This window comes from Tenebrio molitor, chromosome 1 (assembly GCF_963966145.1).
Source record: "Tenebrio molitor chromosome 1, icTenMoli1.1, whole genome shotgun sequence".
Taxonomy (NCBI): Eukaryota; Metazoa; Arthropoda; class Insecta; order Coleoptera; family Tenebrionidae; genus Tenebrio; species Tenebrio molitor.
In genome coordinates this window covers 5,739,940-5,765,709 of record NC_091046.1, presented here as the reverse complement: position 1 = coordinate 5,765,709, position 25,770 = coordinate 5,739,940, and the positions used below count along the sequence as shown (strand labels likewise).

Below are 25,770 nucleotides of genomic sequence, written 5' to 3'. Positions count from 1 at the left end.
ATTTTGTTTTACTTCAAGATTACTGAATGGATTGCTAAGATAGTACTGATTCTTCTCATTGTGCAGGCTCTTGTATTTGGCGTCTGTTTAATATTTGAAGACAATTTTCTTGAAATCATTCACAAATATGGAATCTTCCTATTGGCACCTCAGATTGTAAGTTTTAATTATGAACACTCTATCATTACCAACAAAAATCCGTCAATGCAGGCCATTGTTGTTTACATCATGATTTTTAATAAACTGCCTGAATGTTGGGAACTTTATGACATAGAGATGCCCACGTTTTGGCCTTTACGTTCTATGGGAGAAAACTGCTTCAGAAAAATTCAAAAATATGCCGGCATTGCACATTTTGCAGCAGTGTTAGTATTTGTTGCCATGTTAATTATAGGTCTAAGCGTACTGCCTTGGTTTGGTAATGAAGCTGATATTTTTTATAATTTTAAAGTTGCCAAACAATATCTGGGCAAATGGACAAATGCTTACTTAATACTCTTCTATTGTTGTCTGTATCATGCTTTACTGACAATTCTGTGTACTTGTTACTCCGCGATGTATGCTATAATACATTTGTGTCTTCAGTGCTTTTTACTAAACTGTAAATTAGAGAATTTGATGAAGGATTCAATCGATCTGGATCCAACGGAAGCCATCCGTAACGAAGAATACCAAAACAGAGTCACTCGGGAGTTAATCATTTGTCTTAAGCAACATCATACTATTTTAAAGTAAGTTGACAATTCCCTAAAATCACCAATCATAGAAGATCATAGTCTTGACGTTAACTAACGTTAAAGGTGATAGGGCAGTTGGGAGTGACATGCTAGAATGTCCAGAAAGTCTTTGAAATCTTGTTGATGAATGTGTAAAAATATTTTATTCGGAATCGTATTGTAATATGAGCATTCCTAACCTTATTCGAGGGCGGAAAGTTAACTATTTCTTTTATTATTTTCTTCCCTCTCTTGGTCAGTAATAGGCCACTTTCCGCCCTGTTATGACGTTTTTCCAGTGGCGTACACGAATTGTCGAAAAACGGTAGAAATGAATTTGCACCAAATTAATTGTTTATTTGCTAAAAATGTAATGATTCCGAATAAAATAGTATACAAACCTCGGTGGGAAGGTATTTCCTTCCTGTCTCGAGCATTAGTTCAACTCGGCTACGCCTTGGTAAACTATCTTAGCTCTCGACAGGAATGAAACACTTACCACCTCAGTATGTAATCTACTATAACCTATATCTTCATTGGTATCGAAGCAGTGGCTTTTCAAAATATGTATGTTGAAGAATTAGTCACACAAAAATGGTTATATCTGAAAATTTATAACCGTTGGACGTGTAATAGTCTGATTAACCTCGAGGCGTATTTAAATTATTGTAAAATTAACGTTGCAAAAAAATTCATATCTTTTTTAAATGTTAACAAGAGAGATGAAAAGTGACAAAACAATTGCATAAATAGTCTGTTGGGAAAACTGTTAACACTTGGCATGCAGTTCCAGTGCCAATATCTTAAGGACGTTAGCTAACGCCACGCCACATGGGCACCATGATACCGACGCCTATTTTCCCTAACTGTGTTGCAGATTCAAGAAGAAGGTTAATGATCTTATGTATTATCCAGCGTTTGGGTTTTACTTAATAGAAGTAGTTGTTATGGTATGTTCAGTTCTATCTGCAGTGAGTTCGATTTTATGAAATTTGCGACAAGTCTATAATAATTATTTCAGGGTGATATGAACTTATTAATTCGAATCATCGGCGTAGCAGTTGTGGCCACTGTAATAACAATTATATTTTGTTCTCTTGGACAGTTTTTGGAGAACGCGGTAATAATATAAATATACCTATATCAAGTAGAAGAAAAAATTATAATGTGCACATTAATTTGTTGTTTGAAGTTTTCGTGTTATTCAAGTTTTCTGACGTGTCTTTATCTCTATTTCAGTCGGAAGAGATATTCTACTCAATTAGTAGTACCCCTTGGTACCTCTGGAATACCAAAAACCGAAAGATTGTTCAATTATTTCTTTTCACAGCTCAGACACCTCTAGTGTTGTCCTGCTCTGATATAATCGTGGTAAACAACGAATTATTAATCAAGGTGGGTATACATATAGTAGTTGAAATATTTATTTTATTTTATCTCATGAAATATTTTTAGCTTTATCAAATGGGTTATTCCATTTTAACGTTTTTAATGAATGCATTCTAGAATATCTTGAAATTATTTCTCATTATTGTTAGGAAGAAGTAAGTAAATTACATTGAAGGATGTGACGTTTAGGAATAATTATAGTTTAGTGTTTTATCTTCAAGCACTGTATGTTACTTTTAGAATGTAAGTTTGCAACTTAAGGATGTAATTAGATAATATAAATAAAAACATTTGACATTTAATAGAGATAGGAAATAGTTTTAAGAAATACTGAAATACTTACTATTGACAAAAGAGGAAAACCAAAAGAAAAACACTGTATTAATTTTTGATGTGGAAAATATCGTTAGTATAGGTACACGTAACCACTTCTGCTCGTAGAACAATAAATTCATTATGTATATCAAATTGTTCTTTATTTATTATAACAACTTCTTGTAGAATAAGACAAGTAGTAGTCCACGGAACGTGAAAAAAAATTCCAAAAAGTACACGTATACATAAATATACAGTGTGGAAATTACTTATGGAATAAATTCAGTAATGTCGAAACAAATGATATTTGTTGAAAACGCTGAAACAGTTGCTTCACTTGTTCATGACGTCATCCATTTTTGAGTTATGACGTCATCACCAATTTTTTTAAATGGAAACTCCCCACTTTTTTCTTCTGTTTCTGATAGACCTTCCTACTACCTAAACAATGAATGAGAAAAATTGGTACCTTACATGACAATTTTTTTGAGAAAATGACAAATTTTACTTCAAAAATTTGGTTTAAATTTTGATGTAAAAATTTTAACTGACCGCAAACAAAAACAAACAAACATCTAAGGTTAACAATCAAATGTAACGCAAATGTTGAATTTGTCCCCCACCAACTATTTGGCACTCACCGACACTTTGTACACTGCGCTCAATAATGTTAGGGCTGATTTGTTCTATTTCAGCGCAAATTCTTTGCCGTAAGTCTTCTAAATTGTTTGGTCTATTCAAATAAATCTTCTATTTGAAATAAACCCATATAAAAGAATTTTTACATTAAAAATAAAATAAAATTTTTGGAGTAAAATTTGTCATTTTCTCAAAAAAATTGATATGTAAGGTACCAATTTTTTTCTTTCATCGCTTAGCTAATAAATAACCAAATAATTAGAATTGAAGCTCTTTCGTGATCGTAGATTTGAAAACGTTAACTTTTAGATTTATTTTGATAATTGCAGACTTTCAAGAAAAAAGTATTGTATGGAACTCATCCGTAATACATGTGATTGGGATTGGTCACACTTCCTTTATAGGAAAAAAAGTACATACTGCATTATGCACTTGTTGCATAAATTACAATTTTTGTATAAAATTTGTTTATAAAAGCAAAATTTTCAATAAAATAGCAAATGTGGAAAATGACAAATTATAATAAGTGGCAGTAAAGATTATTTTCTTTCTCACTATATCTCTAATTTGTAATCGATAGAAATGAATATGTGTTTTATCAACATTAATTAAGTTAGTTGGAAAAAATTACAAAAACACTCAAACTGGTAAAAACAAGAAAACTCAAACAGCTCTTAATAAATTCATTACGGCTTTTTTGGGAATTTTAGGCCAACATATCCGGATAATAGAGTCTATTTTATTAGGTATGCCATTATCGTAATGTTAAAACTTATGCAGGGTGATTCACGTAGTCCATTCATTACAAACTTTCTGAGTTCCCAAAATCCTATTAATATGTATGAAAATTGGTAGCCCACTATGTATAATCGGCTGCTCCAAGTTCAAATAATTTTTTTTACAAAAATATGAAATTGGGCATAAGGATTATAATTTTTTTTTTCTAATTTTGACATATAAAGTGACACTTTTCAAAATTAATTGACGTTTGGAAACGTCACACTTTTCGTAACTGGTTACGAAAAGTAAAATCTTCCCTAACTGGTTACGAAATAGTATATTTCAAACCAAGGTAAGAAAGTGGTTTCTTGCAGACCGCAGGCAAAGATTATAAACCGAGTCGTAGACGAGGTTTGTAAGTGCCTAAGGTCTGCAAGGACACTTTTTTAACAAGGTTTGAATACAATTTTTTTCCCTACCGGCACAACTTTGTTGAAAAAAGTCAAAAAAGATGGTTATATTCGTGATTAAAACGAAAATTTTGAGAATTGAATAGTAGGCTGTGTTATTTGTTTAATTAACTTGTCATCGCATTTGAAGATTTGAGGTTTGTTCGAAAATTTGATATAAACAGGGTAAAGTAATCTACCTACCTAGCTTATCTGTTTATTTTCCAGATTATATGATTGACCTACCAACTTACTTCATTGAATTGGCTTTCATTTATCAATAACTTATTTCACTTTTGACACTTTTGACATTTGTATTTTGGTACAGTTTTACCATAAACATTTCATGATTAACTTTCTTACCTTAGCGAGAAAGTTGAATTTTCTCACCTCAAATGAGGTATCCACAGCCTACATTTCTAACCGGTAGGGAGAAAAATTTATTGTATCAGCAGTTGACACTGTTATATTTTTTGTTTTTAAGCAAAATAACCGTGCCTACTTACCTACTTGATATTTTAACACAATAATAATTTATTATTAATGAAATTCATTACTTCGTTTAACGTTTGAAGAAACTTTTTTTTTGTCAAAATTAGAAAAAATCTTGTATGTGACACGTTAGGAAATGCAATTTTGTGTAACTCGTGTGATTTTGCGGGATCTCGCTGCGCTCGTCCCGCAAATAGTCCACTCGTTACACAAAATAACGCATTTCCTAACTGGTTACATAAATAGCTATTTTGTTAATTTGCTTGTTTTTTTAGTATTTTGTTGTTATCTACTATTTATTGCAATGCGATTTTTGAATAAAAATTCAAATAAAACAATTGCGTGATAAAACAAAAGAATATTATTCAAAAAAATAGAAATCACGACAAAACGGCTGGAAATAGGAAATAGGCATACACAATGCTTATATCTAGTGTCAGAAATGGTGTTGCCATTTAAAAAAATGAAGTTTTCGCCATTTTTTGATTATTAATTTTGAAAAATTGTAGTAGGCGTGTGAAACATGAAAGAAATATCACTAACGGTACAAAAGATTGGTCAAACCTTAAGGAATTCCATAAAAAGAAGATCAATTATTTATTTTTAGTGGTTCAGGAATTATACATTTTTTAATGAAGCCCTGCAACCCCGCTTTTTTGCGAAAAAGATGACAGTTCAAAAACGATACGATGACAGATAAGTTATGTTTTCAACTTAAGGATGTAATTTGATAATATAAATAAAAATCGGAAACAGTAATTCAGACATGTATTGTGCTTATCCTTGCTTTGATACATATTTAAACATCACAAATTTACTCAAGAAAAATATTCTTAGTACACACTCAGAAGAATCTTTCTGGAACCACATTTAGAAGAAACGTCATTGCGGAATATACTTGTTGATAAATCTGAAAAAGATAGTTCACTGATGCAAATAAATTCGATTATCAAGTTTAAGGTACCCCTATCAAGAGTTTATAGTTGACAGTTATCACACCGGAGCTGGACAGAATCATACTCTGCTGGGTGTTGAGCAGAAAGAGCAGTACCAGTTTTTGATTTTTGACTGTCCACAAATACCAAGGCAAGTTGCTTACTGTGTAAAATATTGCGTTGCTCTAAGAAAATTACAGTTTAGAACAAAGCAATTGTTATATTGATCGTCTACTTTATCTTCTACTAGTTGTCCGAGAAAGCAAAATGTTACTGCTACTAGAACGGACACGATTGCGGTGAATACAACACGAACTATACTTTGGGAATTATCCATCTAAAACGTTCAACGTGTTGTAAAGTGTCAAGCTAAATAAGAAGTGAGGAATACGGGAAATAGTACCAAGGCTACTCCGGTGATCACTGCGCTGAAGGAGAAGTAAAGTATGGGAAAGTAGATCAATTCGTTGATTCTGTTTAGAAAACTAAAAGATTGAAGTAGTTGAAACGAAGTTGCAGTTGCATTGAGCTTACTCCTGCAGTATGTGGTGATGTTGAATGAACAGAATTAAATGTTCTCTGGTCCGAAGTTGATATTCTTCGTCATATTTTGCGTTGGCTAGGTCGTTGTTTAGCGAATCTTGTGCCAGTTTCAGTAATTGTTGTTCCAGTAGAAATAATTGTCCATACAAATGCAACGCTAAGTACATCATAACGAAAACATTTGAGATGATTGTGAATCCAGCGTGATAGAAGTTGATGTAGAAAATTGTGGAGAAAATAACCGACCACCATTTGTTCAAATGGTCCTCGAAACATCGGATGGGTATGTACAGATCGTACTCGTCACCAAACCACGGTAACCCGAGGGTTGCTGTAACTACACTTAAAAGGGTGATTAAGAACATGAAATACTTAGCAAGAGTTCCAGTTTGCCGGAGGTGGTTGAAAGCGCTTTCACCGGCACACCGCAGAGGCCAAAGCTTGGGAAATATGTCGAGGTAAATTTTAGCAAACTGGTGGTGTTTGGTATACAAAGAGATGTAACTGGATAGTGTCTGAAAGCGATTTTGTATTTGAGAGCAATGCGAAACAGTAAAGCTTACAAGGAAAGATCCAGCTCCACCGATGAGATATTGTGTGGAAAATATATTTTCTAGGTGCGACATCATCACGACGAAAGCACAAAATGTACCTACCAGTAACATGTAGGCCAAAAATAGGTAACCAATTTTTTTTAGCACTTTATTATTGACTAAATACTTTGGCCATAGCATTAAGTCGATCATAACGTCATCTAGAATATAACAGTTTTAAGAAGACGTACATACACTTCTATTCAACCACCCTCTAGAATTCGCTGCATTTTGAAATATACTTTTTATTTAACTGTTTTCACTTGGTGTTCCTCTGAACTACTTTTACGAAGGAAATTTACTGTTACTAGAATACAAAATTATTATTTATTCAAAAAGTTGTATTAATTTTTAATTGTGCGAACAAACAATGTGGAAAATATCGTTAGTGTACACGTCACTATTTCTGCTTGTGTAGCACTAAATTCATTATGTATTAAAGTATTAAGAATTGTTCTTTATTTATTGTAACGATTTTATTCCCCTTCTTGTAGAATAAGACTAGTAATGAGTGTCAACGTAATGCGAGGAAAAAATTCCAAAAAAGTACTTGTATATATACCGGGTGTTATGGAAGTCCACGTAATAAATTTAACCACCAATGGGCTTTCTGAAAATAAACACTTTTTTTACTTTATCATTAATTTCACAAATTCTTCAAAACAGAGTTAAAATTAAATAAAAATATAATTTGAATCCTAAAATTAATACTCGACCATGTGTTAACGAAGCACGTAAAAAAAATTACTCGTAAAATACTTGAAGGAAAAACTGTTAGTATTTGAACAGCGATCGTTCTTTCTTCAAAAAACTGTAATAGTTATTTACGAACCAAGTGCGGGAAGACGATGTTCCCGCATGAGCGCATTTTTTAAAGCACGAGCGACGAAGGAGCGAGTGCCTTTAATTAATGCGCGAATGAACGGAAGATGTCTTCACGCAAGTGGTTCGTACAATATTTTTTGTACGAAAATTAAATTAATTTTTTTTGTTTTAATACATTAAACATAAACGAACATAAAACCAAGTAGGCAGTGATTTTTGGTTATTGGAAACAATTGCTTCACTTGATATTTCAATTTTTGCAATAATTTGTGAATTTTGTAAGAACAATTTTCAACGATTATAAATCTTTCCGTAATTTTTTAATGGAGGAAAACCCAGGGAAGTTGTATTTTATGAACTAAATTTTATTATTATCAAGACAGATTTTTTTTTGAATGTCTCAAAGGGCCAGTGTTTTTTGCAATTTTTACATTCGAGTCGACCGGGAAGCACTCGTTTCGAAGCGAGCGTTGGATGTTGGAAGCGTTGCTTTCAAGGCTATGAGTACAAAAAGTTTTTATCGCACAACAACATTTTCATTCACTAACTTTGTTTCAGTTAATTATTATGAGCAAAGTGTCAAATTAGGGGTTAGTACAGTGTAAAAAAATATTAGATTAAAAAAAAGCTCAATATGTAAAAAATGTTTCAACACAAACACTTGTTTGTGAAAAAAGTAAAAAGCATTAAAGAAAGTGCTGTAACGTGTCATTATTTCACTTTGGTGTTATCCATATACAGGATGTCTCAAAATTCGCGAATTCCGAATTCAGAGCGTGGTAGGGAAGGTCCCAGTGGAGCTCTAAAATACTTAGAAAAAAAATCGCTCTTCCTGAAGAAGATATAAGCACTTTAATTTTGTTCAATACATAGCAGCCTTCATATCCACAGTGACAAAATACTATTTTAGCTACGTTGCAATTCCATTGTTAAGAAAAATTCCAAAAATTTAAGTTTTTTTACTCCAAAGTAAAGCTATTCTTCAAAAAATTATTTTACATTATTATTTTCCACAATCATCTACACCATAAATAACAATAAACACTGAACTTTTGAGCCTGTATTTGAAGAAAACGCACTTCAAAGAGTGCACCTTCAGACCAATGTATCTTTGTGTAAAAAGTTACACAAAGAAAAATATTCTTAGCACACACTCAGAAGAATCTTTCTGGGTCTACATTTAGTAGAAACGTCATTGCGGAATATACTTGTTGACAAATCTGAAAAAGATAGTTCATAAATAAATTCGATTTTCAAAATTGAAGGTACCCTTATCAAGAGTTGATAGTTGACAGTTATCACACCGGAGCTGGATAGAATCATACTCTGCTCGGTGTTGAGCAGAAAGAGCAGTACCAGTTTTTGATTTTTGACCGTCCACAAATACCAAGGCAAGTTGCTTACTGCATAAAATATTGCGTTGCTCTAAGAAAACCACAGTTTAGAACAAAACATTTGTTATATTGAACATCTACTTCATTTTCTACTAATTGTCCGAGAAAACAAAATGTGGCTGTCAGAAGAACGGTCAGGATTGCGGTGAATACAACACGAATAATACTTTGACAGGAATTCGTCTAAAATTTTCAACGTGTTGTAAAGTGTCAAGCTAAACAAGAAGTTAGGAATACCGGAAATAGTACCAAGGCAACTCCGGCGGTCACTGCACTGAAAGAGAAGTAAAGTATAGGAAAGTATATCAATTCGTTGATCTTGTTTAGAAAACTAAAAAAATTAATTAGCTGAAGGAAGTTGCAGTTGCATGGTGCTTACTCCTGCAGTATGCGGTGATGCTGAATGAACAGAATTAAATTTCCTCTGATCCAGACTTGGTATTCTTGGTCATAATTTGCGTTGTCTAGGTCATTCCTACGCGAATCCTGTCCCAATTTCGCCAATTGTTGTTCCAGTAGAAATAATTGTCCATACAAATGCAACGCTAAGTACATCATGACGAAAACATTTGAGATGATTGTGAATCCAGCGTGATAGAAGTTGATGTAGAAAATTGTGGAGAAAATAACCGACCACCATTTGTTCAAATGGTCCTCGAAACATCGGATGGGTATGTACAGATCGTACTCGTCACCAAACCACGGTAACCCGAGGGTTGCTGTAACTGCGCTTAAAATGGTCATCAGGTACATAAAATACTTAGCAAAAGTTCCAGTTTGCCGGAGGTGGTTGAAAGCGCCTTCACCGGCACATCGCAGAGGCCAAAGGTTGGGAAATATGTCCCAGTAAATTTTAACAAACTCGTGGTGTTTGGCATACAAAGTGATGTAACTGGCAACAGCCTGAAATTGATTGTGTATTTTGAGAGTAATGCGAAAGAGTACATTTTACGGTCAAAGATCCCGCTCCAAATACGAGATATTGTGAGATCATTTGATTTTCTTGGTGGGTCGTTATCACAACGAAAGTACAAAATGCACTTATTAGCAACATGTAGGTCAAAAAGAAGAAACCAGATTTTTTTAATATCTTGTTGTTGACTAAATGCCTTGGCCATTGCATTAAGTTGATCATAACATCATCTAAAATGTAAAAGTTTAAGAAGACGGAAATACACTACTGCTAAACCACCCTCTAGAATTCGTTTCATTTTGCAATATATTTTCAACCGTTTTCACTTGCTGTTCCTTCGAACTGTTAATATAAAACTTACAGTATTAGACAATATTACCTATTATTTATTCAAAAAGTTGTATTAATTTTTAATTGTGTGAACAAACAATGTGGAAAGTGTCGTTAGTATACTCGTACACGTCGCTATTTCTGGTTGTGTAGCAGTAAATTCATTATGCATATCCAATTGTACTTTATTTATTACAACGTTCTCATTCCCCTTCTTGTAGAATGAGAAGAGTACCTTAATGAATGTTAACGTAGCCCGAGGAACAATTTCCAAAAAAGTACATAAAGTGCCTTTTTTTAACGCTGACCATAGGGATTTACATGCTAAAAAGTTTAAGGTCTGTTAATGAGCTTTTTAGTAGGAATTTTTAAGTGAAATTTTGTAGGATATTAGATTAGTATTTTATAATCAATTTCAGTTTTTAAAACAATCCTGACGCAATTTGAAAATATAAAAGAGACAACGCTGTATCCTAAGAATTTTTACTTAATAGTTTTCTATATTTGTGTGTATCATGCTAGTTGGACTATTTTGAGTAGTTTTTACACCGTTATGTATTTTATAATTCATTTGTGTTTTCAGTGCCTTTTACTGAAGAGTAAATTAGAGGATTTCATGAAGGATTCAATCGGTCTGGATCCAACGAAAGCCATCGGTAGCGAAGAATACCAAAACAGGGTCACTCTGGAGTTAATCAGTTGTCTACAGCTACATCATACTACACTACTTATTATGGAAAATGCAACACCCAGAAATAGTGAATATACAGGTGTCCCAGAACTCGCGGATCAAACTTAGAATGCGTTTTCCTTGGTGAAAATTGAAAGCAATAGCGTTTAAAAAAAATATAGGGTATAATACAGAGTGATCAACAAGGACTGAAGCTGTTGGCAACAATGACAACATGATGAAAATTTCAGTGAAGTTGGTAGCATTACATTTTCAGTTGTCAATTTTGACGGGCAAATTTAAACTTCAAAATCAAGTGTCATTTTTGTATCAATTTATTAATGAAAATGGTTTTTACACTAGAGCAAGACATTTTTATTGGTATGGCGTACTTTCGGACTGGAAATTTTGATGCTGCTAACGGTTGGCAGTATTCCACGGAGCACGGACGATACATTGCACCAATTTCAACAAATGTTCCCCGAGCCAGTTGGTACTTTGGGCGGCGCGGTAGCTTAGTCGCGTTTAGGCAGCATTGCACGAGATTGGTGCAACGTTACCTACAAACAGGTGATGTGAAAAAGGCAAAACCTACTGGCAGAAGATGTAGTTGAGAATGTTCGAGGTAGAATGGAACAAAACCCTCGAAAGTCAGTGCGAAAGCTTTAACTCCAAACAGGCGTGATTCTTATGTAAAACACACTCATCCAAAGTTCTTTGTTGGGCACGTTTAATGCAGGGCCTAATAATCCTTTCCTTACCATTAAAAATCCCGTCATTCCTTTTCCTTACTTTACAGGCTTGTCATATGGAAGTTGCCTAACCATTTTAAAGAAGAAATTAAAGTTCCAACCTTACAAATTTTCCCGGATCTAATCCCTGCATCCCGCAGACTTTCAGCTCGAAAATAATAACGCATAAAACATGTTTCTGTTTCTCAGGAGGGGCATGCGGGCACGGCCTGTCGCTTTTATGAATATCGAAACAGTGGGCCATTATTAAGTACCGCTAATTACATTTTATACTGTTTTTGGTCGTTTTTTTTGACATTCACAACTTGCAGCGGCTGCCAACACTGACGCACAAAAAAATTTCATACTTTGGGAATATTTTGCTGTCATTTGCTGCCAACAGCTTCAGTCCTTGTTGATGACGCTGTAGATTTTGTAATGAATCATTATAGTTGACCAATCAGAAGAACGCTGTTAATTTGAATTTCACCAACAATTTGAATTGCGTAGCAACATAATTCTAGTAAGAATGATATGGAATTTCCAGTAAATGTTTGGGCAACTGTGAACATTTTGACAACGTCAAGTTATAATTTGATTCGAAATTGTCAAACTTCGTATTGAAATCATGTGTACAGCTGCAGAGTATGCCGAAATGCTCATCCTTTATGGAGAGTGCGGGCGCAATACACGTGAGGATGCAAGAGAATATGCAAAACGTTTTCCACAACGTTTGCCACATCAAAACTATTACGTATTTCTACGGTTGGTGAATCGTGCTTGAGACACTGGGTCCTTCGTGCCTACATGACAAGAAATTGGTGATCCCTCCTCGAGAAGCTAGAACGCCAGAGACTCAAGATGCTGTTCTTCAGTCCTTTGATGACGAAGAAGCATATTTGAAGAACTATATTTCCCGCGAACCTATCAATACTCTAGAAAAACTGAATGACCGAATTTACGAAGCACTGGCTACTGTTATTCCTAATATGCTTAGACTGGCAAGCGAAAATTTAATAAAACGAGCTCGCCTATTCCTTCAGATAAAAAAGGTGATAATTTGGAACATTATTTTGTTATAAATTATTATTTTTATTTTGCCTGTTACTTATTTCATTTGTTGCATTCTACATCTTAAATTTTTACTAATAATGATGCTAAAATAAATAGCGCAGTTCAATCCAATTTTGTGTTCTGTTTTTCAGAACTTCCACTGTGCTTGATCTGTTGTTCAAAACCTACTCCAGCTTTTTGCAATGTCAAGAATGTTCCTAAAAGTCTTTCCTTTCATTTCGACGATGACGCGTCCCTCTCGTGTAGCTGCACTAATACGTTGCAGATGCAGAGTGGATGCACAGGAGTCAGGACAAATTTCTTGTGATTCCGATTCACTTCACAGGCCCTGCATATTTCACTTTTTACTAAGATTTTTGATGTAGTAATATTACTCACTTGACGCTACGTCGCCATTTTACCTTCCATCGACAAAGGTTCAATTCATCATACCCCTCCCGTCAATTTCCCATACCCCTCAAGGTTAACATTGCTCTGGAAATTTTCAGTCATAACAAACCATATTTCATTCATTGCCAGAAGAAGAAACTTCTTGCGTTCCCTGGTGAAGACTCTGTACATTTTTTCGCCTGCCTTTGGCGAAATTATCCCAGTTTTGGTTATTTCAAAAGTAGCTGTCACTTTTGACATCTGTTCCGACAAGTCGACCAGATAAATTTTGAAAATAATCATTCATACTATAGGGCAATCCCTCATCGTGTGGGACGAAATGTGGCCACTGTGTTACGGCGTTGACGTGCACAAAGTGTACACAGTTTCATCAAAATATGCTATTTTCCATGATATATTTTAAAGTAAGTTAACAATGTTAATTAGATAATACTAATAAAAATTGAAAAGCAAGCTGATAAGGCAAATAGAGAAAAATTACCATTCACAGATAAATTCGTCCTAGTATGTCCCATGGTCCTAGTATTGCCGTAATCTGTGTGTAAGGATTAGAATCGTGGAGCTTCAGATCTGGAAAGAAATTTCTCAAGAGCTCTTCAGCGGCCAGTAAGATATTAGCAGCAAATGTAGCAGAACTAATAATGATAATAATATCAAACCATTATCGTGGACGTTATACTAATTCGAGGCAATATCTCGCCTGCAATTACAAATAAAATGCATATAATATCGCTCTCTACCGACACTAATATAAATAAGTTAATATTCATTCCTCTTAAGTAGCTGGAAGCAACGCACGTGTGAATTTACAACATGTTAAAAATTGTTAACAAGTTGAGGTGTCTTCGTAAATTCAGCAGTTCGCTGTTCGTTATTTTCCATCTGTTGTAACAATGTTCCGTGGAATTTCCGCGACAGGAAAAGTCGAAAAAATCCAAAATATATGAAGCACCGCGATTCGTATCTATGCAAATGCGCGGAGGTACAAAAAAATCCCCCTAAAACAATGGGAGGAAGAGAGTGGTTTATGAATAATCTGGCAGCCTTGTAAACACGTCGTGTCGCCGAAATAATTAAATCACGATCTTGTTCAATTGCAATTTTGATCAGTTGACCAAACAATTCCCAAATCTGCAAAATAAATATACCCCCGGATTCCCGGAAAGCAATTATAAGAGAGAGCGTCACTCCGAAGCGATTCATACATTTCCAGAATGAATGACTCAAATCTAACATTATTGTTCGAATAAACATAATGAGGAGGACGCGATCATTAATGAAGACGCGACAGGGACGGACTTAGGCGCGCCGCCGCCGGCAGAAAGAGATGGGCGCGTGCCAACGTATTCCGGAGCACGTGCTGCAGGATATGCGTGGTGTACGGTTCCGGAGGCTGATCGTGCCGGTGGTTACACACACCTCCGGGACCACGAAGAGTTTATAAACCTCTCTCTATACGGCACTTGCGGGTTCTATGGTTTTAATAACGATGACTCCCGAGTGCACTACACTTTCATAATTGGTCTGGCTAATTTGTGGCCGCCATTAAATTTAACGAAGATTACTTCCCTCCCGGATTTATTTATGGACGAATTATGCAACGCGAATTCTGCACCACGGCCCAACGCACAACTAATAAAATGCAACCCGACGATTGCAATTCGAGGGGAAATGTGCCAGAGCGCTCTAGGAGCTGATGCACGGTTTTGGTTTGTTGAACGTGTTCAGACATGAATTATCTTGTGGCCCCGATATTGCATTAGTGACCTATTGTAGATTCGATTACATAATCCTCTTTGAATAATAATTGAAGTTGTAATAGCTGTGACTGCTATTACTTCACTGAAAATAATGTCGTTTTGGTCCTTATAAAAAATGGCTTGTGTAATAATACGATTATTCCATTAAATAACATTGTCCATTGTTTTAAAATCATGATTGATGATTCCATCAGTTACGGCTGTGACGTCAGAAGGACCTACCTAATTTTTAAGACAGCAAGTGTCGACAACAAAGCTCTCAAAACTAAGGATCGAGCGAAGCGAACTGTCTGCCAAATTATGTATAGGTTGAAACACGAATGTGGGCGGGGTTTGGATACGCACTGTATCCGTATTGGCTTCACGTGACGTTACATATTTTGATATAGTTTCCGTTTTAAACATATAAGAACAATACCTAGACCTTCATTACTGTACTGTACTGGCCAAGCGCCTAGCGCGCCACTTTACATTCGAGAGGTCCCGGGTTCTAACCCCGGTGCCGCCTGACCAGGTGTGGGTTTTTTTCAGAGGTGTTCCCACACCATCGCATCGTGGTGTGTCTCATATCACAGATAAGGCGAATGCTGGGTCAGTATCAATCTCTTAGTACCTACCACCATCCTCACCGTACCCATCCCAAATCTTCCCGTCAGTGTGGCTGAAAAGGCTCTGTAAAGCCTCAGCAGCCCGCCGCCCTTCGGGGGATTTATTACATTTTCTTTGTGACAGAAAAAATTTCCAATTGTGCAGCTTCTGGCTTGAAACTAATGTTCATTTTGCATTTCCCCTCTGCATTCGGAGTTAATGAAACATAAAATGACCACCTAGATCTGGACCTCCGTAACGCAAACGAATTTATTCTCTAAATGGCGTCCATTTAGAAATATAAGAAGAACAACAAAGCCCGGTACTCGAGTATTACTCTTATGCATTGCCGGTACAATTCATCCATTATTGTCGGAAGAGCGAGTATAAGGAAGCCATATCTCATCTTATTGTGTTGTCGATGTTTACTCTGAGGTGAGGGGCTCGTGCTGAGTAAATCTAGCAAAGTAGCTATAAAGAAGGCAGCCACCCGTACGATATTTGGTTCGGTCGGCGGCACCCGTTACTTACTGGGCCGATGACTTTTTAACAATATATTATATCACTGCATCAACAGACATAATACTTACACATCGGCCACGTAATACACGTGATCGCAAGCAACGGAGCTTTTCCACGAAACTGTTCAGATAATTAAAATTTTATGCAGTTTCGAACCGTGAGCACCCATCTTTGGTTGGGATCTTCACAGAGGCAGCGTCAAGGAAATTTAAATAAGGGCAGGTCAAGACACGAAACAGACATCTTGATTGTTTTTGGTGGGGCACACGGTACAGTTTATCAAAAAAAAAATATTGGAAGCTGTAACAACCCTTTCATGTAAATGTAGATGTAGAGGGTGGAGCAATTGAGAAGGTAAATTCCGGAGGTGGTATCCACGTGATTATCAGTTATCACTTTCCTGCGATATTTTCTGACTAATTATTATTGGTGAAAAACATTCTATTAAAGCCTACAAAACAACACTTTGTTTTTACAGCTGTGGGATTTAAAAGATTATACTTCATAAACAGCTAACTTTTTTTTAACTCTCAAATTTAAAATTTTATTTGTTTGGAACACTCAGTATAATAAAAAATTGCAATTGATATGAGCAGTCAGTTCACACATCAAAAATTCACCACCTGTTGATTTATGTTGGTTAAACAATAAATATCCCTACATTCCTACAGGCGATGCAAGTTGGCACACCTGAAACGTTATTTTAATTTTACCAAATTGAGGCATAGAAAAAATGCCTTAATCCAGTGTGTGGAAAAATCAAGAAAAATACCTAACTTCTCATTTTCCCCCAGATCAAAATTCAACACCGTTGCCACGTGTATTTCCTACATATATTGCGGTGTTGGTGGATCCTCTAGACTTGAACAGGGTATAGAAAATACATGTAAATTTTGCTGATTTTATTAGTAAAATGAGAAATGTTTAAAATGTAAATACAAAATTCTGACAGTTAAATAAATTATAAATGTCTAAATTAATATCCTTTTAAGTGATGATACTTGGCACATCTATCTCTAGAATAGTAAAAAGAATTAAAATTTGTAACAATAATAAACATTCTGAACGTCTCTGCAGCAGAACCAAATCATTCAGCTGTTTACTGGACAATAGCAAATTCCTTCAATGGTCAAGGTTTATATCTGAAGAATTTACCGTCATTAATAGGATAAAAGTAAATTCCTACTGTATCGATCTTCTGTGTCAGAATACTCATCATTTTTAACAACATTTTATTAACTATGGCGTGGTAAGAAAAAATTAAACTGTGAGATTTTTGTTTCTGTTTCCAGAACAAGGGCAAGCTGTGCTATTTTTATTGAAATAATTAAAAATTATTTACCACTGTGAAGAATAAAAATTGACTCGTAGCTTGACTCATACAAGTTCTACTACGTATCATAGAATATTATAAGTAAAGTCATACTGCAAGTTGGTTCTATGGTGCTATTTGTGATACGTCAAATGTCACTTGAATCTAACCTAAAAGAAACAATTGTAAATTTGTATCTTTTACTTGTTATAAATTTTGGATCTTTCTTTTTAAGCAATAAAAACTGTTGAAATATTGTTAAAATTGTAAATTCTTAAATAGAATTTACTTCGAATGGTTTAGTAATCTATTCTAAATTTTTGAAAAAATTTACTACTTGATTTTTTTATTTTTATAATTTTTATTTTTCAATGACAAATTTTCTAAATCAGTGAAAAATAATATTGAGCAAGGTTCTAGTTTTTTTTACTTAAAAGTTACATAAGGCCGCTCATCAAATTCCAATATTAGAGAGTTAGGTACTTGAGGTACTTCAAATGAGAATTTGCTACTATAGATACAAAATGGCGACAAGGAAAACACAACAGAGATAGAAGCTTTTCCACACTTTTAGTGAATTAAGAGATCGATAGCCACGAAAAGAGTTTACAAAAATGTTTTTTACAATATAAGTACCAGTTTTAAAACACCGATCAAAAAAGTACAATCGAAGTGCTTCATTTTATTTTTTTATGTATTTTGGTGCTCATAATTACGGAGAATTTTAATACACTCCAAATGATCTAAGAAGATTTCTGATTACTACTAAAATTGTTATCATTTGGGTACTACTCGTAGCTTCCTGCCAGCTCTCCGAAAAAAGCCTCGTAACTGTTCTTCCGCTAGAACCGCCAAACGGATACCAATAATTTTCTCCAGCAAAACAGTTTATGTGGATTTTCTGCTTGTTACCAAATATTTACCAGATAAACGCCTGAATCGCTCACAAAAACAAACACTTAACCCAGTTCGGAGCCAGTCTGGATTTATCCTCGCTTGGATGATAGAGCGTTAACTCAGTGACACTGGTATTTGACGTCATAACATGGCTTGGAGGGCGGAGTTACACCTTCCGGTATTGTCAATTTCAGTACCAGTTTGATTTAAACGAGTGTTTATTCCATCATAGTGTGGTACCTATTGTCTAAAAGCCCATAAATCGGCGCAAATTTATTCGTTCGCTTATTGGAATTTATGGCAGGAGTAAGTGAAGCTTTCGCAAAAAGGCTTTATCTTCAACTGCATAATTGACAACAGTTATTTATTCTTCTTGGCGCAAGAGTATCACTTTCATGCTTCATACTTAGGAGAGGCTCTGGGGAATTCGTGCCACAAATCATGTTTTACGTAGAGGCGGAGGTGGCAACCGAGAACCAAAACAACTCTTTCAGAACTTTAATTTTTCATTTCTCCAGTTAAGACAAGTTTCCAATCTTAGGCCACTGGAAATCTGTGGGACTCGACTCCGGAGGGCGAGCTGGCGCTGTTCGAGGAGAAGACGCCTCAGCACCACTGAAGAGAGTACCGTTTTCTCCACACATCAATCTGGGCTCAGCAGCCGTGAACAGTAAAAATAACGCGGATTTCTCTGCTAATTAGTGACGTGTGCGCTCATCATGGCGTGTGCCAGCAATCGTTATGTCTGCAAGCTGGAAGGGATAATTAGACGCGAGCCACTAATTGTTAGATTTACGTCAAGATAGGTTTTAGAGTGTACCGCATTAAGTTTGTTATTAAAAAAATATTGCCAGCCGTTAAAACGAACCGTCCTCATCAGGTTAAAGGATGCTCTTAGATTCGTGAATTAATCGCAACAGTCAAGGACGGTGGAAGTTATTATTTCGAAATTTATGCTGACGTATTAATTAACCATGTTAAGAAGTGTCAATTAAAATTCAAACGGACAGGACGTCTCCGGTGAAGGACTCCTGAAATTAGATTGCGGCGTGCCGCCGCCAGTTCTATTCGTCATTGTTGGATCATCATTAAATGTAATAAAGGGGTGGCGAAAATACATAAGAGTTGATTGAAACAGATACTGATACAAAAAAACAAGAACACAGAACAAAAAATTGTGATTTGCGGCATAATAAGGGGTAGGCAGCAGGTGAAAACGATGATTTAATTACACTCACTGCAATTAACTCAAAATTCAAAAAGTGACAAAAAATGCTGCCCGAAATTTCAATTCCGCGACTGTATTTTATGATCATGGAAAAAATCAGATCCAACACGCATGAGCAAATGTACATTTAATCATAAGGACGGAAGTTGGGCGTCCGAGCCGTAGGCGAGGGTCCCAACCGGACAATCATTGCATATAGTGAAATTTTTTTATCGATGAACCATAGGGATTTACATGGTGTAAACTTTATTGCGTGTTAATGGTTTTTCTACTGTTAATTTCGCACACTTGTAGCTTACTTAATTTTCTACAGGTTCTGGTGTTTTTTATTCAAAAAACATACACACAATGGCCCCAAAAGGTGAATTTATGCGCAGCAATTTTGGGAGTTCATATTACTGGACCATTTTTACTTATTATAATATTAATAATTTTATTACTTTTATTATTCTACCGTTTTCCAGACCGATTAGGTTACTGCTTAGCGGCTTTTAGCAAACAGTTTGACCATTTAAAACAAAAAATATTTGTCCACTTCTTTAGTTTAAAATGTACAATTTAGATTCTTAATGTTTAATTTAAGAAAATTGTTTCCCTGGGTGTTTTTTTTCTTTCGAATTGGGAAATCTTTTAATAATAGGGGTTAAAATGTTTGCTTTTCAGTTTTATTGCATCGTAATTTATTTAAATGTCAGTGGACATAACCTACTAACTTTAATGAAATATAAAATTGGCTTAAAATTATTAAATTATTTATTACATTATTTTATTTGTTACATTTAAAAAAACTATCAGAACGTGTAGAAAATTAAGTAAGCTACCAGTGTACGAAAAATCATTTGGAAATTAGCAGTAGAAAAACCTTTAACACGAAATAAAGTTTGCCCCATGTAAATCCCTATGGTTCATCGATTAAAAAATTCACTGTATAGTCACTTGTCCGGTTGGACCCTCGCCTACGGTTCGGACGCCCAACTTGCGTCCTCGTGATTAAATGCACTGCTTTGCTCACTTGTATTGAAACTAGCTATTTTCCTGCGCTTCTAGATTGCTGAACTGGGTTAGGATTTATGCTAAAATTATTCAGGTTCTATAATTTTTCTTTTTTTCAGTTTTCTTCGGTACCAATTGATCTTACTTCACGTAAATGAACGCTAAGTGAAACCTCCTCTAAACAGGTAGTTGTTTCGAAAGGTACTTTACTGTCAAAAGTAGGGGGAAGCTTTTTAGTGCATGTACTGTAGTTATATGAATTGCCAAAAAACAATCGTTCAAAAAAATATTTTCAACAGTTCTTTCTTGGTTGTAACGCTGTCTAGCAATTTACTTAGGATTGTTAGTTTTGAAAATAAAAGAAAAGGCAAGTTACAATAGGGAAAAAGAGAAGAGTAAATTGGAATAATTTTAGCAGAATCGCTGTTGGATAATTTGCAGTTCGGAAACAAACGCAGATTGTCGGCTTAATCACACCAGGTCCTATTGTGTTGTATCTATTAGCCGGGCTCAATTTACATAAACTTGACTAAACACGAACACGTAACAGAAGTTTCCCATTGATGGTAATTAGCATTTTAAATGCGCAGCCATTCTTAAATTTTGTGTCAAAAATGTAATGAGTCACTCTTTATCCTTTCTGTATGTGCTAATGTAATAAAAATGGCCAACATCCTGCAAATAATTTAAAAATTCAAGGGCAATGCGATTTGATTCAAAACAAAATAATTCTAAGAATTTTATTGTAAAAAATGCCACTATCGGGCGCGCACATCTCAAAACGTCCTTTGACCCAGATCGGCTTAATAATTAGTGATACCGGACAAAACAGAGACATTTGAATATGCGCTATTATCGCATATTTAATCCTATTTGCCAACACCTATGAATAAAAAAATACATTTTAGTGCATTGTCTCCGGCTTCCGTTGGGGCGCCCGCTTTGACAACAGGAAGTGCGGCAATTAAAATGATTTCTCCTCTCTTGTATGATTTTTTCATGTTTTATTGCGTGATGTCATTGGTCGGTGGATACTTCAAGTATTGTGTAGGTAGACGAGTATTATTATTATGTATTATAATTCACCATTGTTAGATTTTCATTGTGCACATTTTTCAAAATTTCTGGCCCTCAAATTTAATCGCTTTCGATTTTCACCCCATTTTCTCACAGCTACCTGTGCCAACAAAATAAATGAAATAATCATATGCACCACTGGCTGTAACCTGTTGGAAGTTAAACACACCGTGACAGTGAAGGGTGAAATTGAAAACAAAACGACCTGACAGGAATAACGACTTTTTGTCTGTCGAAAACTTGTCTCGTCGCGTCGTTTAATAAACACTTTTTTTTGGAAAGAGGACGCAACTTTTCGACCACATCCTGTACATCCAGTGCGTTTCATTCATTTTTATCGGCAATTATTTCGGGTTTTCGACAGAGAAGGAATTCCACTTAAATATTGTTATTGTGTTGTTTAACCGGAGTAGCAAGGGGGCAGAACGGAAGTCCAGGGGGAAGTGCGGTAATTTTATTGTTAGACGGCTGAAGGTGGAGTCATTCATTCATATGTGCTGTACACGTCATCTCATCTTGGCTACCTCTAGATTGCCCATTGTTTGGTATGAATTGGTCGCCAGGTAATTACGACCTCATTTATTAAGTGTCGTGGATTGCAGGATGACCATTGTTTCAGACAAGAAGTGTCGCCGTCAAATGAACACCGGAGAAATTGAATCGGTTGGAGTGAAGGTACATCGATAAAGTCGCAAAGATTAATCGGTCGACGTTTAAATCACTATAAAATAATAAGGGACACACCTTACAAATATTTTAACAGATCTCGTCAAGATCGTTTTATCGGTTCTGACAATATGGATGCTTCAGCTACCTACTATATTGATTGGCATCATCAGTATCATCGTTGAGAGTTTATAATTGCAAGAAGAATAATCGCTTCTACAAGAAACTGTCCAGAATCCGCACCTGTGTCGCGAACGGAGGTGATGTCTTGATGGGGGGCCGTTCAATCAAGTAAAATTAATGACAGTAATTTTTAATTAAAGTCTAGAGAATGGAAAAAGATTGGTAGACTGAAAAAAAAATATATAAACCTGTTAAAATATACAATAACTGAGTAAAACATTAAATAAACACTAATGGACAACTCTCTGGTTATAAAAATAAATAGGAAATTAGTTTTTAATTTGCAATACAAGATTTTTCAATTTTGGGTCTCAGTGACCCACTGCGTGAAATCATGTGCAGCCTGGGAGTTTCAAATAACTATTCGGAGTGTTGAGATAGGAGAAAAGTGTTATTAATCCCATATCTAAAATAATCTCTTAAATGATGAATTAATAATAATAATTGGATGGCGTATTGATAATTGAAAAGCATGAATACAGTGAGTCGTAAAATATTGTTTAACAAGATTATTCAGCAAACTCAGTTAGTTTTTGTTTTATTTTTCCGCAAAGATATTTAAATCATTTGTGATCGATCACTTCGGTATTAATTCAAAATTAAAAAATTCTTCAAGCCAGACACGAGCAAAAGAAGCAAAATTCTCGATGTTGGAAGGCAAGGGTTAGCGAAAAATTTTCATGAATCACGCGTCATTACACAGGTGTTTCTCTCCAGTACTCTGCAGCAAGCCAAAAGAGAAATAAACCAACACCTAACCATAAATTAAAACAATTAAAACAAGTTCCTTGCATTAAAACATTACAAGATAGAGCCAGCCGATGACAGCGATATTGCAGAGCGTTCCGACATTAGTCGCAAATCGCAATTCTTGTATTGGAGAGCGAAGAAAAGGAAAAGCGGCAGGATCTAGATTGGAGTGGGTTCGTCGCAGCTCTCACAGATTTTCCCAAAAAATGTCCAAGTAGTTTGGCATGGCCGACATAACGTAGTCCGTCTTTTAGATAAAATACCCCGGAATACGTGCGATAAAAGCAAAGTGTCGGGCGGCGAACATGCGTTTAAATTTATACTGATCCTTTCCAGATTAATGCAATAAAAGTTAAACGCCCACGTCTTGTACCACAGGAATAACTCGCACAACAATAATTTATTAAATTTCAAGCGATTTATGGGATAGGTGAAATGTGGCTCTTAATTCGCGATATATGACCAGATTCGTGCCTATAGACAGTGGTCAGCGGCGTAGACCACATATTTCACATTTCACTGGATCAAGACTGTTTCTAGCCTACCACAAAGACTGACAAACATTTTACTCCCGCATTCTCGAACTCGTTTATAAAGAAATTTGTTCGCAAATGTCAAGACTAAGTCAACATTTGATTGCTTAATAAGCTGCAGAGCAACAAAAAGTAATCTATTCCACGCAAGTTTATTAGAATTGTTTGTGAAGACGTGAACAAGCCAGGGAGTTACGCAAGGTTGCTGTAGGGCACCTACGATTTTCACTAGATGTATATACATGCAAAATTTTAAAATAAATGAACACAATTTTCTAGTTCTAGTTCATATTTTTTGGAAACTAAAATAGATAAGAAAAATGATTAATAAAAAACATACATGATAACTGATCAAAATAGGTAAATAGAGAGGAAACAAATTCTGAGATGAATAAAAAATAAATATGATATTTTCACATTAATATTAAAATAAGGATCATGAAAAGAAGTAAAACAGAAAGCCATTTTTGACAGAAATAAGAAAATAGACAAACTGCTAAATAAAAAAATATAATCAGGAATAAAATTATATTAAAGAAAAAGTCAACGCTTGAATTGGCCATGGTCATTTTAACCTTTTCGACAAAATTAAGATCACTGGTTTTGAAGGAAAATATGTATTTTTTTAAATAAAACCAGAGATAGAAATTTGAAAGGAGATCAAATAGCTAGAACATATTTCACGTTGATTTTAAAACAAAGAAATAACTAAAAAAAATACATTGAAGAATAAAGGTCATCAAAAGGCGTAAAAGAGGAAGCTAATTTTGCTAGAAACGTTAAAATAAATCGAATAGGAAAATTGTTAAATAAAAATTAACTTAAAATATACTTACGACTGAAAATGTCACATAAAAGACATATAATAAGATTATGAATAAAGAAGGAAAAATGGGCCAAGAAAGATATGAATGAATAAACTATACGGTTATGAGAAAAAATTCAAATATTTTTTGAAAATAATCAAATATCGTTTTCAGTACTTTCCACGTATTTTCACAGATTTTCAAATTGATGTATTTCAAAAAATTATCGTATAATAGGTATCTGTCCTCTCAGCAGCTTTGAATATTTGGCAGAATGTAAAATAGTTATTCGCGTATCAAGGCCAAAAGTGCATCTTTTTCCTCCGAGTCTAGTTTTCTGGCCGAGGCGCATCCGAGGTTTGAAAACAGGCGAGGACAAAAGGCACTTTTTGGCAGAGGTGCACGTACAAATTTATTTTGTATCTACCTGTTTCAAATAGATAAATTTATTAACACATATTAACAATTTTTTGTAGTTTTGTTATCAGCTTGCCAAGAAAACTAGAAATTTACTATTTGCAACACAATTTTACTTATTTACATAATTTATGGTGACAGAACAATTATCGGTTTTACTAAACAGACCAACAGATGGCTCCACGGTAGGCGTCCAAAAAAGTGCACCAAAAAAGAGTTACTTTTCGTCCGCTTGTGAGTGCGTAAAATTACCGTTTTCATTAAGGGTGCCTAAAAAATAGATTCGATCGTTCTTTGGTCAATCACAATTTGATCCACTGGTGTAGGACTCTCTGATCTACGCCCATGGTGATGGTACTCTCCGTATCAATAAAGCACTCTCGAAAAAAACTCGTCCAATAAATCGTGGTTTCGAACGTATTTATTTTGAAGATTTCAAAGTCGTGATGAAAATAAATAATATCAGATGAAACACTCGCATGGGTACGGTCAATAATTATTGTAAATTAAAGTAATTAAATACCAGTTTAGCTGAGCGATTATAAAGATGAAAAGAACATTAATATTATTTATTGGGAAAAATAAAGTAGTTAATGGTGAGCGCATCCCCGCGAGCCCCAAATTACCATCAAAAATTGTCAAAATCTCAAGTAACGACTCAATCCAACGTCGCTTTCCTCCAGATCGCCTCGAACCAGTCGATAAAACAAAGCACTGGAATTAGACAAAGTTCTCGGTAATTACGTCCGTGCGGTTTTTCGGATATTTACGCGATTGGTCAGTCTCGGGCACACGTGGTATTTGCGCCGAATATTCCCCTCTCCCTCTGACTCTCCACTTTGGGCATTTTCTGATCGGCGTAACACAAAATCACAAGAAAATCACGCCGTTTGCTGCTTGACTGATGTCCAATGGTGTGA

The 25,770-nt window shown here is 35.1% G+C and overlaps 1 protein-coding gene and 1 long non-coding RNA gene across 3 annotated transcripts; one reads left to right on the top strand and one right to left on the bottom strand.

Moving 5' to 3' along the window:
- The first annotated feature begins 1 nt into the window (after position 1).
- Positions 2 to 2,515, top strand: LOC138122159 (uncharacterized). The gene is made up of 3 exons (XR_011156369.1): positions 2 to 1,687; positions 1,738 to 1,836; positions 1,956 to 2,515. It is a non-coding gene; the product is annotated as an uncharacterized lncRNA (long non-coding RNA).
- Positions 2,516 to 8,732: 6,217 nt separating this feature from the next.
- On the bottom strand, positions 8,733 to 10,376 carry LOC138122139 (uncharacterized). Of its 2 annotated transcripts, XM_069036286.1 has the most exons (6): positions 9,963 to 10,376; positions 9,390 to 9,913; positions 9,248 to 9,341; positions 9,092 to 9,193; positions 8,886 to 9,041; positions 8,733 to 8,836 (listed from the first exon to the last, which is right to left on the bottom strand). In XM_069036286.1, the coding sequence occupies exons 1-6, from the start codon at positions 10,143 to 10,145 to the stop codon at positions 8,771 to 8,773; spliced, it is 1,125 nt and encodes a 374-aa protein (XP_068892387.1). In that variant the 5' UTR covers positions 10,146 to 10,376; the 3' UTR covers positions 8,733 to 8,770. The 2 variants fall into 2 exon arrangements, with proteins under 2 accessions (XP_068892387.1, XP_068892386.1); XM_069036285.1 differs by having other exon boundaries at positions 8,739 to 9,041.
- Between the last annotated feature and the right edge of the window lie 15,394 nt (positions 10,377 to 25,770).